This window comes from Nerophis ophidion, linkage group LG06 (genome assembly GCF_033978795.1).
Source record: "Nerophis ophidion isolate RoL-2023_Sa linkage group LG06, RoL_Noph_v1.0, whole genome shotgun sequence".
NCBI lineage: Eukaryota > Metazoa > Chordata > Actinopteri > Syngnathiformes > Syngnathidae > Nerophis > Nerophis ophidion.
In genome coordinates, this window is record NC_084616.1 from 39688116 (window position 1) to 39703840 (window position 15725).

The 15725-nt window shown below is 40.1% G+C and overlaps 2 protein-coding genes across 9 annotated transcripts in view; one reads left to right on the forward strand and one right to left on the reverse strand.

The window, feature by feature from the left end:
- ppih (peptidylprolyl isomerase H (cyclophilin H)) overlaps nucleotides 1–15725 on the forward strand; it is a 47799-nt gene that overhangs the window by 8576 nt on the left and 23498 nt on the right. For 2 of the 4 annotated variants that reach the window (XM_061903742.1, XM_061903744.1), the window contains exons 1-2: nucleotides 7076–7150; nucleotides 14335–14399. In XM_061903742.1, the coding sequence (XP_061759726.1) occupies nucleotides 7091–7150; nucleotides 14335–14399 (125 nt within the window). In that variant the 5' untranslated portion in view covers nucleotides 7076–7090. Of the gene's footprint in view, nucleotides 1–7075; nucleotides 7151–14334; nucleotides 14400–15725 lie in introns of those variants that run through there. The other 2 variants (XM_061903743.1, XM_061903740.1) reach the window with 1 other exon arrangement.
- Nucleotides 138–15110, reverse strand: si:dkeyp-100a1.6 (probable G-protein coupled receptor 160). 5 transcript variants are annotated; one of them, XM_061903737.1, is made up of 3 exons: nucleotides 14969–15046; nucleotides 1815–1869; nucleotides 138–1548 (listed from the first exon to the last, which is right to left on the reverse strand). In XM_061903737.1, the coding sequence occupies exon 3, from the start codon at nucleotides 1509–1511 to the stop codon at nucleotides 459–461; it is 1053 nt and encodes a 350-aa protein (XP_061759721.1). In that variant the 5' UTR covers nucleotides 1512–1548; nucleotides 1815–1869; nucleotides 14969–15046; the 3' UTR covers nucleotides 138–458. The 5 variants fall into 5 exon arrangements, with proteins under 5 accessions (XP_061759721.1, XP_061759720.1, XP_061759719.1 ...); XM_061903736.1 differs by lacking the exon at nucleotides 14969–15046 and adding an exon at nucleotides 7728–7851; XM_061903735.1 differs by lacking the exon at nucleotides 1815–1869 and having other exon boundaries at nucleotides 14969–15110.

The window sequence follows — 15725 nt, forward strand, 5'->3', positions numbered from 1 at the left end:
CGACTAATTGTTGCATCCCTACTGATCAGTAGTCGATTGATCGTCCCATCCCTAAAAGCATTGCTTTATTGACCCGCAGTCAGTAACTGACAAAGTAAAACACTTATGTTTATAAGCCGTTGTCAGAAAGATTTGCGTTTGCATGAAAGTTTATTTTATTTCAGACCCAGGAGTATCCATCCATCCATTTTCTACCGCTTATTCCCTTTCGGGGTCGCGGGGGGCGCTGGCGCCTATCTCAGCTACAATCATATCCATATCACAGAAAAATAAACCATACTGCAGTAAAACACAAATAAAACCACAGCAATATTACATAAAAGTATAAAGTGTCATATGAAAATGTAGTTAAACGATGTCAGTTGAAAAAAATCCATTATTGCCCATTCTCATGTCTCTTGCTGGTCAGCGGCCTTTAGACTGGCTGACTGACGTCCGAATAAGCGGGTCGCACCGTATTAAACAGTTAAGGGTGTATACGTCTTTGTGCCGCTTTGTTTGCCGTTGCTTAAATGCCAGTACACTTCCAATGAGAACACATTCTCTGGTACTTTTGCGTAAGGCCCTTGCACGCGACTCTTTACCCAGAACATCAACCCCACTATCACGCTGTTGGTGCACTCCAACCACAGTAAGTTCACTGCGACATAGGCAGGTATCCAGAAGCCAAAAACCAAGCTGGCTGACGTTACAATGAGATAAGGCATCCAGAACATAGCAAAGCCCAACGTTAGACTGTACCACAGCGGCGGTTTTGGTGTGGTGGTCTCTTTTGGAAGAAACTCATCTGAAACTATCGTCTGTAAGCCAGGGGTTGATATGAACAGGTCGCTCAACTGGTTCTCTTGAGCCTCCCTCGCATCGTACAACCTATCAGCTTCATGAATCCACTGGGGAATCCGATGGCAGAAAGGAAGCATCGCACAACTCAAAATCCCAAGGAGAGCGAAAACACAGTAGGTGACCAATGCTGTGTCCTGAACCTGGCACACCAGAAATTTTTTACCCGACGTGACCCTCAGCTCCAGGAGCTCCACATTCACAGCACCGTAGGAGTATACAACTGCGGAAATCCACAAGAGAAGCGTCACCGTCATGTTCTTGAAAACCTTGTAGGAGGTTCTCCAAGTGTCTTTGAAGAAATATTCTATCAAACACAGGCCCGCCATAGGCAGCGGCAGTGTTCCATATGTGACCGTTGCAAAATCCAAGAGGTAACAAGCGGATATTTTGTCCATTCCAAGTAGCCACAGGGTGACGGTACAAAAGACCATCACCAGGTCAGCCAGGACAACGGTCAGGCTAAACATGCCCAGCAAGGATGTGCGAAGTCGGTTGTTACAGTACAACCACAGTGCTAAGACATCCAATCCAAACTTGAAGAGCACAATTAACGCGTACAACTTCATGGTGTCTCTGTGGCAGCCGGTGTTCTCATCCCAGTCCTCTAAGACAGCCATCATGGTGGACGGATCCTTTTGGCGGCTCTTAAGCAGGGCGTCAAGCTTCATCTCTGACGTCAGTTTAAATTAGCTTCAAAGGAGATTGCTGAAGAAAAAACAAGACAGTATTATTATTCATGAAGCACACAATTCAGTTGGCTGCATCTGTACATTCTAAAGATGGACAATATGGCCTAAAATCTCTATGATATTGCAGCCTCATACAATAATGATATATATTCCACAATATAGGGAGGGATGTAACGAAATAAAAATGTCATATCATTGTTATTGTTACCAGAATTATCACAGTTATCATTATTAGGGCAGTATGTTCAAAAAGTGCTTGTACAATAACTGGCATCTTATTACCAAGTTATGTTCCGTATTTTCCAGAGTATAAGTGGCTCCGGAGTATAAGTCGCACCTGCCGAAAATGCACAATAAAGAAGGAAAAAAACATATATAAGTCGCACTGGAGTTTAAGTCACATTTTTGGAGGAAATTTATTTGATAAAACCCAACACCAAGAAGAGACATTTGAAAGGCAATTTAAAATAAATAAAGAATAGTGAACAACAGGCTGAATAAGTGTACGTTATATGACGCATAAATGACCAACTGAGAAGGTGCCTGGTATGTTAACGTAAAATATTATGGTGAGAGTCATTCAAATAACTATAACGTATAGAACATGCTATACGTTTACCAAACAATCTGTCACTCCTAATCGCTAACTCCGATGAAATCTTATACGTCTAGTCTCTTACGTGAATGAGCTAAATAATAGTATTTGATATTTTACGGTAATGTGTTAATAATTTCACACATAAGTAGCTCCTGAGTATAAGTCGCACTATGAAAAAAAAACTGTGATTTATAGTACAAAAATATGGTAAATAAATAGATGGACACACTATTGTGCATGTTCTTTTGCTTTACTGGTAGTGTTTGTCATGTTATCTTTTTTAATGGCTAACTTTATTGTTTTAAATATTGGTACTATTTATAGGGTTGGCCTTTTTTTAATATCTCGATATTTTTTAGGCCGTGTCGCGATACAGGATATATATCTCGACATTTTGCCTTAGCCTTGAATGAACACTTGATGCATATAATCACAGTAGTGTGATGATTCTATGGGTCTACATTAAAACATTCTTGTTCATACTGCATTAATATATGCTCATTTTAAACTCTTATGCAGAGAGGGAAATCACAACTAAGTCAATTGACCAAAACTGTATTTATTAAACAGTTATTAAGCAGTGGTGCAAACATTCATGGCCTAGTGGTTAGAGTGTCCGCCCTGAGTCATACCAAAGATTTATTTCAAAAATGGGACCCATTGTCCCTTGCTTGGCACTGCTTGGCAATAGTACTCATGTGTTCCCCGTGAATGCGTGGGTTCCCTCCGGGTACTCCGGCTTCCTCCCACCTCCAAAGACATGCACCTGGGGATAGGTTGATTGGCAACACTAAATTGGCCCTAGTGTGTGAATGTGAGTGTGAATGTTGTCTGTCTATCTGTGTTGGCCCTGCGATGAGGTGGCGACTTGTCCAGGGTGTACACCGCCTTCCGCCCGATTGTAGCTGAGATAGGCGCCAGCGCCCCCCGCGACCCCAAAAGGGAATAAGCGGTAGAAAATGGATGGACGGATGGATGGAAATCAATTTTTTAAAAACGAGAATATGTTCTGAATCGCACAACATGAGAATCGCAATTCAAATTCGAATCGATTTTTTTTCCCACACCCCTAGTAACTAGGATATTTAATTGTGCACATTGAACCCACAAGCTGGGCTCTTTATTAGTAGGGTAACTGATATATACTGGGAGGAAAACAGACAAGGTGTTTTTACGGTGCGTTCAAGGTCCACTAAAAGGTGTAGGACGCAATGTAAGCCAAAGTAATGAATAAAAATAGATTTTTTTTGTTCTGCACTTTTTATTTAAATAAATCTTTAAGTGATACCTTAAAAAACAATATTTAAAGCAATAGAGGCTTTACCATTGAAACATAAAAGGCTAAGACTAAAACACTATCAGTGAACCATAAAAAACACAAAACATGCAAAATAGTGGGTTTTGTGTTCATTTTAGGTATCTAAAAAAGAACTTGGTCAAAAGATTTCAGTGTGTGTATATAAGTATTTTTTAAGCAAATCCATCAATACCGCGATAATAATAACCGTGATCATTTTAGTCACGATAAACGTGATATGAAATTTTTGCAACCCTACACTGTTTTATAACTTAAAAAATGGTTGAAAAACTTCAATTCCCAGAGTGCTTTACTTTATCCAACTTTATAAAATGATTACAATTTGTGTTTGACTCTAGTGTTGCAGATTTTTTTGTATTTAAGACAAACCTACTGTGGTTTGGTGGTAAGAAATTTCTCTGAATTACAATTATTTAAATTCCACTTCTAGTCGAGTCATACCAGAGACCTCTAAAAATGGGACCCATTACCTCCCTGCTTGGCACTCAGCATCAGAGGTTGGAATTGGGGGTTAAATCACCAAAAATTATTCCCGGGCGCGGCACCGCTGCTGCCCACTGCTCCCCTTGCCTCCCAGGGGTTGATCAAGGGTGATGGGTCGAATACAGAGAATAATTTTGCCACACCTAGTGTGTGTGTGACAATCATTGGTACTTTAACTTTAACTTTATTAGGTGTGTTGGAACCAATTCAACTCAAACTCTGATTAATTAAAAAAAACTGTTTTGGAGGTGCCCTGCACGTTAACCCTTGTGTTGTCCTCGGGTCATTTTGACCCGCCACTGTGTTAAAGACCAAAAAAAAATCCCCGAAACAATATTTTTTTAACCTGAAATTCTATGACTTCTCCTAGCTTGGCACCAACTGTAGAAAAAGTTAAATGTTGCTTTTATTCACATTTCCATGTAAGCTGTACAAAAAAATGTACAAAGGTGGTCTTCGGGTCAAAATGACCCGTGAGTCACAAAGAGTTGAAATCAAAGTCACAGAGTTATGTATACATCACGGAATGTTACGATGTTTTAGTAGTTTTAGTCCATCAGTAGCAGATCTTATTTTCTGTAGATTTCCAGAGATTATAAAGGTGCTGCATATCACAGGGCCCCAATTTCTGTCTGTGCTGAAGCCGTGGGTGTGCGCTATACCGCTGAAGAGGCTCTAGAGCTGATTATTTCAGATGTCCAGCAAGACAACTCTGATTCAGAAGAGGAAGTGGAGGATGTATCAGAAGAAAAAGATGGGGAGGAATACAACCCAGAGCATGATGAATCATCTTCAGAAGAAGAAGAAAACCCTCAAGCTGAAAGAGACTTTCCTATAACATGGTCCTCAACAGCATGTGACCAACATGGCAGGCATGCAGAACAAAACATCATAAAGATGATCCCAGGACCCACAAGGTATGCCGTTTCTCATGCCCATGAGCCGACCGATGGATGCCCAGAGAAGAACCAGGGGATGCGAATTGTGCTTGATGTGACAGAGGGATTTAGGGGTCACAATCTGACATGTGACAATTGAACTCGAACAGCAGCTCCTGAAGAGGAAGATCACCACGGTTGGTACAGTTCGAAAGAACTGGACTGAGCTCCCATCTGTACTGCTTGCAGCAAAGGAGAGAGAGGTTTGCTCACCAAAGTTTGCCTTCACGCCCACTACCACTGTAGTTTCTGACCTCCCAAAGAAAAACAAGAATGTAGTTCTTCTGAGCATACTGCACACAGATGGTGACGTTAGCGATCGTGAGGACAGGAAGCCAGTCATCATCCTAGACTACAACCGCAACAAGGGAGGTGTGGGCAACCTAGATAAGGTGATTGGAACATACACCTGCAGAAGGATGACTGCCTTGGTCATCTTCCACAACATCATTGATGTTTCCTCCTACAGTGCCTTTGTGATTTGTAGAGAGATCAAGCCGACTTGAATGTCTTGTAAGCAGAACAAGAGGAGGGTGTTCCTGTTGCACTTGTAATTCCACTCATTGAAAGAAGGAAGCATGTCCCCCAGACAGAAGCCTCAGCAGCAGTTGCGAAAGCTATTCTGATCAACCTGAGGATCGAGCTACCACAGACACTTCCCCAGCTAGAAGTAAGAGGAAAAGATGTCAGTCCTGCCCTCAAAAGAAGGACTGTAAAACACAAACTGTGTGTTGCAGGTGTAAGAAATATATCTGCAAAGGCTGCACACTTGCATACTGCCCTAGATGTGCCAACTAGGGTTAGTTAATTAGTTAATTAGTTGAATGGGTTTTGTTATTCTTCATATGTTTGTATTGTACATTGTCTTCAATTGTTTACTGGAGACAGAAAAGAAAGAAACTGAGATGAATACAAATGCATTCAAAACGCACATTTTGTTTCTTTTCTTAAGCTATAGAAATACAGTGAAGAGGGAAAACTCAGTTATTCACACATTTTATGGTGAATGACAAGTTGTTTCTTCAAGCAAGATGTAATTTGGTGTTTAAATTCAATTATAGCTGCTTATATTATGGGTTTAGTGAAGACAGGTCATTTTGACCCAGAGGACACGGGGGGTGCATACAGGAAATGAGGACAACACAAGGGTTAAAAAAAGTTAAAGTTAAAGTACCAATGATTGTCACACACACGCTACGTGTGGCGAAATTATTCTCTGCATTTGAACCATCACCCTTGATCACCCCCTGGGAGGGGAGGGGAGCAGTGGGCAGCAGCTGCGCCCGCCAATCATTTTTGGTGATTTAACCCCCAATTCCAACCCTTGATGCGAGTGCCAAGCAGGGAAGTGATGGGTCCCATTTTTATAGCCTTTGGTACAACTCGGCTGGGGTTGAACTCATAGCCTACCGATCTCAGGGCGGACACTCTAACCACTAGGCTACTGTGAATGTGAATGTCTGGAGCTCCGCTAATTTGGCAAATGTTTCCCCTTTCATGGGCGCTTATTTTCGATTACAAAGTAAATGCATTGACACGAGAGACAAATTCAGAGCGGAGTTACGATGCTTACCATCCAGCATGCTTGCAGCTGTCAATGTGTCGGGAACGTTGTCCCAACTTGTCTATAAAGTCTTTAGTTTGTTTACTAAGATGCTCACTCATCCTTTATTTAACTGCAAACTTGATCAGTGTTCAAATAACGTAAATACGAGCTCATCTCATCATCTCGTCGAATTGAAAGCAAACTTTGAAGTTTGTGTATTAGGTGTGAGAGGTGTCACTCCTCTTTATTTTTGTTGGCCAAACTGTTGTACTTAACCACAAGGGGGCCTTGGAGAAGAACACATCTTGTTTATTAGACATCATCTTCATTAGCCAAACTGCTTTGAGTTTTATATTAATATCAAAGGTATTACTTTAACAACCATTCATGTGACACAGCATTTTGTTAATGTTTTACTGGGTATAGTTAATTCCTCAACTAAATATTTCTGCTAAAACTCTTAATACACCTGTCATGCTCCAGCATCTACATGTACATATAAATGTACATAACTATAAAAAAAATACATTAAAACAAATACTCCATCAAAATGTGAAAATAGAGCTAAAAACATAATGTAATGACAGAAATGACATTTTGATACTATTAATGAACAAAAACAAACAAACGCTTGTCTTTAGATATATGGCTAACATTTATCTATAGCATCTGGGCATGACGTTAAAGTGCATTCGGCTGTGGCGGCTCCTCTATGGCAGTGGTTCTCAAATGGGGGTAAGCGAAACTGTGTTTTTATCTACAGTAATGTTTTTCCTATAAAGGAAATCATTTTGAATGTGTTGTTGTTGTTTTTTTAAATAAAACTTGGTTAAAATATTTCAGTATAAATATTTTTTGAACATTTTGAGCACATTTAAAAATACCGCGATTATAATGATGACCGTAATCATTTTGGTCACAATAACCTTAATAAGAAATGTTCACACCCTGACATCCATACTATTCATGTAATAAAAAACTACAATAATAAAAAAGGTCATGCAGCATTTGCCGCCCCGCCTCCACACTATAGTGGAACCGCAAGTCTGACAAGTTTCCAAACCATACTGTGGCGGACTTAACTACACTGCAGGGCTTGGCCTAAATGTGGCTGCTCAGTAGATAATATTTTTCCATGTTGTCTTTACCTTAACCTTAAAGACCTCTTTGTAAATCCCATCAACCCTGTACGCACACACATAAGCAACCTGACTATCCAGAATTCAGCCTTCTATGTAATGACTGGCCAAGCGAGCATTACCGAGACAATGCGAAGAACTGTAAATGAAAAGATTGCCCTGAAAATATCTACCTCTTCCAGTTATGCAGGTTTTTTTGTTGACTTGCAAGTGTCCTACTTGTTGATCCTCAAGTATCCTTTTCAAGGCTTTGGGAGTTATGTGGCTGTTGTCGGATGTAATCGTCTTCTAAAATGCAAACACCTTATTGGGCCCGCCTTCCTTTTTCTTTGTGGAGTACCACCTATCATATTAAATTACAAATGTTCCCACATACAGTACTAGAATTTCAGTAGGCTATACCAATACCTGTGAATTTAACTGTTCTTGATACTTATTCAATACCACACTAAGAAAAAAAACTTAAACCCATATACTTTTAAATTTACTACTTTTATTGAAGTGTTTCTAACTGTCTGTGATTTAAAATAAATGTGCTTCAATATATTTTTGCACATAGTTAACATTTTAGTACCCGCTGCCAAGAAAAGAAACAGCAGTGGCTTTCAGCCTCCCAGTATATCAAAACAAACAATCAATAAATATGCTCATAGATAACAAAAGTCAACTCTTTTAGACTCTAAAAAGAACAGCAGTCACATGGAGCTTTTAAGTATATAAAACAAACAATATTTTTTTTAATATTCTTTCAATATTTGCTTTTGAACACAGTCATCTCTTCATTCCCCACACAAGACTACCTCACAGGACTGTAAAATACAATAAATAATACAAACCCCGTTTCCATATGAGTTGGGAAATTGTGTTAGATGTAAATATAAACGGAATACAATGATTTGCAAATCATTTTCAACCCATATTCAGTTGAATATGCTACAAAGACAACCTATTTGATGTTCAAACTGATAAACATTTTTTCTTTTGCAAATAAATATTAACTTTAGAATTTGATGCCAGCAACACGTGACAAAGAAGTTGGGAAAGGTGGCAATAAATACTGATAAACACTTATATGGAACATCCAACAGGTATGCAGGCTAATTGGGAACAGGTGGGTGCCATGATTGGGTATAAAAGCGGCTTCCATGAAATGCTAATTAATTCACAAACAAGAATGGGGTGAGGGTCACCTTTTTGTAAGCAAATTGTCGAACAGTTTTAGAACATTTCTCAACAAGCTATTGCAAGGAATTTAGGGATTTTACCATCTACGGTCCATAAAATCATCAAAATGTTCAGAGAATCTGGAGAAATCACTGCACGTGAGCGATGATATTACGGGCTTTTGATCCCGTAAAATTGACATCAGTGTGTAAAGGATATCACCACCTTGTGCTTAGGAACATTTCATAAAACCACTGTCCATAACTACAGTTGGTCGCTACATCTGTAAGTGCAAGTTAAAGCTCTACTATGCAAAGCCAAACCCATTTATCAACAAAATCCTGAAACGCCGCCGGCTTGGCTGGGCCCGAGCTCACCTAAGATGGACTGATGCAAAGTGGAAAAGTGTTCTGTGGTCTGACGAGTGCGCATTTCAAATTATATTTGGAAACAGAGGACGTGGTGTCCTCCAGAACAAAGAGGAAAATAACCATTCGGATTGTTATAGGCGCAAAGTTCAAAAGCCAGCATCTGTGATGGTATGGGGGTGTATTAGTGCCCAAGGCATAGGTAACTTACACATCTGTGAAGACACCATTAATGCTGAAAGGTCCATACAGGTTTTGGAGCAACATATATTGTCATCCAAGCAACGTTATCATGGACGCCCCTGCTTATTTCAGCAAGACAAGTGTTACAACAGTGTGGCTTCGTAAAAAAAGAGTGCGGGTACTTTCCTGGACCGCCTGCAGTCCAGACCTGTCTCCCTTCGAAAATGTGTGGCGCATTATGAAGCGTAAAATACGACAGCGGAGACCCCGGACTGTTGAACGACTGAAGCTCTACACAAAACAAGAATGGGAAATAATACCACTTTCAAAGCTTAGACAATTAGTTTCCTCAGTTCCCAAACGTTTATTGAGTGTTGTTAAAAGAAAAGGTGATGTAACACAGTGGTGAACATGTCCTTTCCCAACTACTTTGGCACGTGTTGCAGTCATTAAACTCTAATGGCTGCAACTCTTATTTGCAAAATAAAAAATAAAGTTAATGAGTTTGAACATCAAATATCTTTTCTTTGTTGCGTATTCAATTGAATCTGGGTTGAAAAGGATTTGCAAATCATTGTATTCCATTTATTTTTACATCTAACACAATTTCCCAACTCATATGGAAACAGGGTTTGTACATCACAAACAACGTAAAATACATTACATGGCTTTTGATTTTATATCTATTTGTAGATGTACCAAAGTTTTCTCAGTAAAAATGGCTGCTATTTTTTTCTTGCACAGCAACAAAATGATCTTATTAGCATTGCAAAGTAAAAGTTCAAATGACAAAGAAAGTCTCAGTCTAGCATTTGTAATGCAATAGGCAAATAAAAATGCTAAAACATATATTTAAAGACAAATCTTAGCGTTTGTATTTGTTATTAAGATCTACATTCCCACATGTTCTCAATACATTGTGCATGTTAGCTCTACTTCTATATTTTTGTTTATTTTAAGGGCTGTCAAACGATTAAAATATTTAATCCCAATAATAATAATAATAATAGAGTTGGTAATATCCTACATATAGTACTGTATCAGCAATGTCACTGAGGAAAAAAAACATCCAGGTTTACCCAAACCAGAAACCCTGGATGACAAGCCAGGTCCGCATGCTCCTCAAGGCCCGCGACACCGCCTTCAGTTCAGGTGACAGTGCTCTATACAGCGCCGCGCGTTCTGACCTGAAGAGAGGACTCAAGGAAGCCAAAAAGGACTATAAAGAGAGGATCGAAGACCACCTCTCAAGCAACAACCCACGGCAGATGTGGCAGGGCATACAGCACATCACCAATTACAAAGGCTGTGACGCAGTCACCGGGGACTGGGATGCATCGCTAGCAGAGGAGCAGAACTGCCTCTTTGCCCGCTTTGGGACATCACAAACAGTCACGGCCACACCACCCCCAGCCCTCCCAACCCCCCACCCCCCAGCACTCCCACACTCACTCTTGAGGAGCACGAGGTCAGGCGGGTGCTCAAGGCAGTGAACCCCAGGAAGGCAACTGGTCCAGACAATGTACCCTGGAAGGTGCTCAAAGCATGTGCTGACCAGCTCTCCTACATTATCACCGTCCTCTTCAACCTCTCCTTGGCACAGGCACTCATCCCACCCTGCCTTAAATCTGCCACAATTATATCACCACTACCCAAGAAAGCTGCCACAAAAAACCTCAACGACTGTTACAGCTACTCTGCCGTTCCAACAAGTTTCGAAAAAATAAAAATAAAAATTGTAGAGTAGCCTTGAGGAGGACGTTTTATGACGCACTAAATTTTTCAATAAGCACTCGCGGAGATATTTCTAGATTCAAAATGTCAGTTTATTTCCACAAACAAAAAATATTCACCGTGGTTGATTTTCTATATAATCAAAAATAAACTTATTTAGTGGTACACAAACTATATCACTCCTCACTCCTTCAGCATGACAGACAGACAAAGGCAGCGCTCAGCTGTGCAATCCTCCTAATTATAGGAGGAGGAAGTTGCCCACCAGGAGGAGCGTGAGCAGCTGAAAACAATCAGTCAATATAATTTATCTGAAACATCTAATAATCCATCAATATCATCATTGGCATGATTCGATTCCATTGTCAAAATACTTATTAAATAAATACTATAGGCTCCAACAACGACTATCGCCCAGACGCACTCACACCTGTCATCATGAAGTGCTTCGAGAGGCTGGTCCTCCACCACATCCAAGCCTGCCCCCCCCCCCCCAACACCCCCACCACCCGTGACCCGCAGCAGTTTGCAAACAGATCCACGGATGACGCCATAACCATGGCTTTCCACTCTACACTGAGCCACCTGGAACACTGGGGGAGTTATGTCAGGATGCTTTTCATTCAATGTTGGTTTCCGGCCGTGCCGCTTACGTGGAGTGATTTCTCCAGATTCTCTGAACCTTTTGATGATGTTATGGACCATGTTCTTAAACTGTTTGACTATTTGCTCACGCAGTTGTGGACAAACGGGTGTACCTCGCCCCATCGTTTCTTGTGAAAGACTGAGCATTTTTTGGAAATCTTTTTTTTATACCCAATCATGGCACCCAACCTGTTCCCAATTAGCCTGCACACCTGTGAATGTTCCAAATAAGTGTTTGATGAGCATTCCTCACCTTTATCAGTATTTATTGCCACCTTTCCCAACTTCTTTGTCACATGTTGTTGGCATCAAATTCTGAAGTTCATGATTATTTGCTCAAAAAAAATGTTTAAGGAGAACATTATCACAATTTCAAAAGGGTTAAAAACAATAAAAATCAGTTCCCAGTGGCTAATGTATTTTTTGAAGTTTTTTTCTAAATTTTACCGGTCCTGGGATATCCCTAAAAAAAAGCTATAAAGTGCTTGATTTTCGCTATTTGCGATGCGAATATCCATTTCCCTGTGACGTCATACAGTGCTGCCAATGTAAACAAACAATGGCAGATTCGGATTTCAGCGGTTTAAGCGATTCAACAGATTATGCATGTATTGAAACGGATGGTTGGAGTATGAAAGTATTGAAGAAGAAACTGAAGCTATTGAGCAAATAGCTATTGACGCTATTCATAGCCATAGCATGGCCGAATAGCTGCGTTAGCATCGCCGGTAAAATGTGCGGACCAAACGATCAAGACTTTCGCATCTCTTGACACTGGAGCAACTTAAATCCGTCGATTGGTAAGTGTTTTTTCACATTAAATGTGGGTGGAAGGAAACGTAATATAGTTGCAAATGCATCTGCAGGTTATCCATACATCTCTGTGCCATGTCTGCTTTAGCACCGCCGGTAAATAGCATGTTAGCATCGATTAGCATAGCATGTTAGCATCGATTAGCTGGCAGTCAACATCAACAAAACTCACCTTTGTGATTTCGTTGACTTTATTGTTGCAACTGCATCTGCAGGTTATCCATACATCTCTGTGCCATGTCTGTCATCGCCGGTAAAATGTGGAGACACTTTGGCACATTCAATGGGGGTCTGGCGGCAGACACTTTCGCATCTTCGGGCCAGTGGTGCAACTTGAATCCCTCACTGTTAGTGTTGTTACACCCTCCGACAACACACCGACGAGGCATGATGTCTCCAAGGGCCAAAAAAATAGTCGAAAAAATGGAAAATAACAGAGCTGAGACCCAGTGTTTGTAATGTGTTGAAAATGAAAATGGCGGCTGTATTACCTCGGAGACGTCACGTTCTGACGTCATCACCACATGAGCGATAAACAGAAAGGCGTTTAATTCGCCAAAATTCACCCATTTAGAGTTCGGAAATCGGTTGAAAAAATATATGGTCTTTTTTCTGCACCATCAAGGTATATATTGACGCTTACATAGGTCTGGTGATAATGTTCCCCTTTAATCAGTTTCAAAATCAAATATGTTGTCTTTGTAGCATATTCAACTGAATATGGGTTGAAAATGATTTGCAAATCCTTGTATTCCGTTTATATTTACATCTAACACAATTTCCCAACTCATATGGAAACGGGGTTTGTAGAATGCATAAAAAAGGAAATACATGTGTTCTTGTCTTACACAGGGATTGTGAATGATAGCCAAAAATGCCTTTTGAATTAGAACAATTTTTTATTGATTATTTATTTGCGAAAGATGGTCTTTTCCTGGTTTGATTTGTTTGCTCTCCGGCTTTATTTTCTCTCTTTGTAAACATTAACACATGTACCTCAAGGTCCAAAGAGATTAGGAAAGGGGTGTGCCTTTTGCAGTTTGCAAAGCGTCCATCTCGTTCAGCAGACCGGGTTTCCATGACGACAGTCTTGCAGGAAATGTTAAAAGTACTCCAGTGTCCATGCGAGGCCAGCATTTTGCACTTGTGACAGACCAAAGAAAAGCACTGGTATAGACAATGAAGCTGCCTAAAGGACATATTACTGTTTCACCTGCTCAAAGCCAAAAAGCTATTGTGAGCTAAATTCCCAGTAGAAAGAAAATTAATAATTGTATCTTACATTTAAACAGTTGATGCGCATGGTTAAAACAAGTTTAGACGTTTACCAGTAACCGCCGACAAAATGCAGAAGCAAGCAGCTTCCTCTTGCGTCACGGTTATTGTTGTAGGTTGCGAGGTATTTATGACTGTAATGATTAACAGAGACTTAATGATGCCGTGATGAGGATATTCATACGCCTGTTTGTTTGGATTCAGACATTTTTTTTCACCAAGCAAAGTTAATTATTATATTTGCGGGGTCAAACTGTCACTAACGGAAAGCCTTTATTTCCTCCACAGGCAATGTTTTAAGTAACTTTCCCACCTGTCATACAAGTGTAAAAAGAAGATACCTCGTAAAAATAATACATTGTGCTATTTCAATAACACATATGCTTTGCCAACAAAAGTAAAAGTTTTTTGTTGGTCTTCTTTTTGTTATTTTAGTAAGCTTATTGTTACCATGGCCATATTGTACTGAGCAGCAGGGACAGAGGTCACTTAATAATGGATCTCACTCCCTTGTCTTAAATAAAAAAAATAAAAAATATGTTTTAGCGCACCTATGGTCAATTTGTTGTGAATATCTCAACTGTTTGCTTTATTTCAGGATGTGGGGCGGATGAAGATTGAACTTTTTGCTGATGTTGTCCCAAAAACGGCAGAGAATTTCCGGTTTGTCATGTTATTGTTTGTTAACAATCTGTTTACAGTCGTGCTCATAAGTGTACATACCCTGGGGCTCTCTGAAAAATTGTGGTGTGGCTGTTACAAGATGCACAATAAGGAGGTACTTGAAGAAAAAGGGGCTGATGGTTGAGTCGCCAGAAGAAAGCCATTTCTGCGCAAATGTCAAAAAGTATCCCGCTTACATTTCGCCAAACAGCACAGAGACAAGCCTCAAAACTTCTGGAACAAAGTAATTTGGAGTGATGAGACCAAAAGTGAACTTTTTGGCCACTCGACCAATGCAGCCCATTTTTCTTCAAGTGCCTCCTCATTGTGCATCTTGAAACAGCCACAATACAATTTTTCAGAGAGTCCTATATTTCAGCTGAAGTTATTTGTGGATTTTTCTTTGCATCTCAAACAGTTTTCCTGGCAGTTGTGGCTGAAATATTTGCTGGTCTACCTGAATCCCGCATTTTCTACTTCTTAATCAGCGTTTAAACCCTACTGATTTGCATTCTCAATTCCTTGGATATCTTTTTATACCCCTTTCCTGTTTTATGCAGTTCAATTACCTTTTCTCGCAGATCCTTTGACAATTCTTTTGCCTTCCCCGTGACTCAGAATCCAGAAACATGTGTGCAGCACTGGATGAAAGATGAAATTGTCTGCCAGAAGCTCACAAACTCACTGAGCACACACATTAATTACAAACAAATAGGTCACAGGTGAGGATTGGAACCTTGATTAAGCCGTTCAAATCTGTTTGTGCCAACTTTTGTACATGTTATCAGATCAAAGTCTCTGCGGTATGTTAACTTTAGATCAGAGTCATTTGGGTACCCCCTTTTGTAATTTTGATTTAATAAGAGTAAACACTGTTATTTGCCAATAAACAGCTTTACACAACCATTAAGCATAAGTGCAAGAAAGGTTTATGTGTTATCATTTGTATTCTCTGAAGAATGGTCAAGAAATCACAAATTCTCCCAGGGTATGTAAACTTATGAGCACAACTGTATTTCCGTTTCATACAAAAAAGTCCTTATGTGTATGTGTAATGTAGTGTGTTTTGGTCCCACATGTTTCCCACACGAGCAAATAGTCTTATTCCTGCATTTGTTGTCTTTTTTTAGCAATGACTTTCTTCAGCTGTCTGATTGGCTAAAATGGGGTTACGCCACCACGTTAGGGTTATGCAATGTAGAACAAATTTGAGTTTTGAATTCTATCCCGATATCGTGATAATGCATGTTTATGACACATTCTAGCTTTGTCCCGCATTCTTGGTAGCGAGCAAGCGGCTAATGTCCCTCCACAGGGGCAGCTTCT

What these genes read in the sequence shown, in the direction of transcription:
- si:dkeyp-100a1.6 (XM_061903735.1), bottom strand. Translation starts at nt 1,511, where the DNA reads ATGAAGCTTGACGCCCTGCTTAAGAGCCGCCAAAAGGATCCGTCCACC.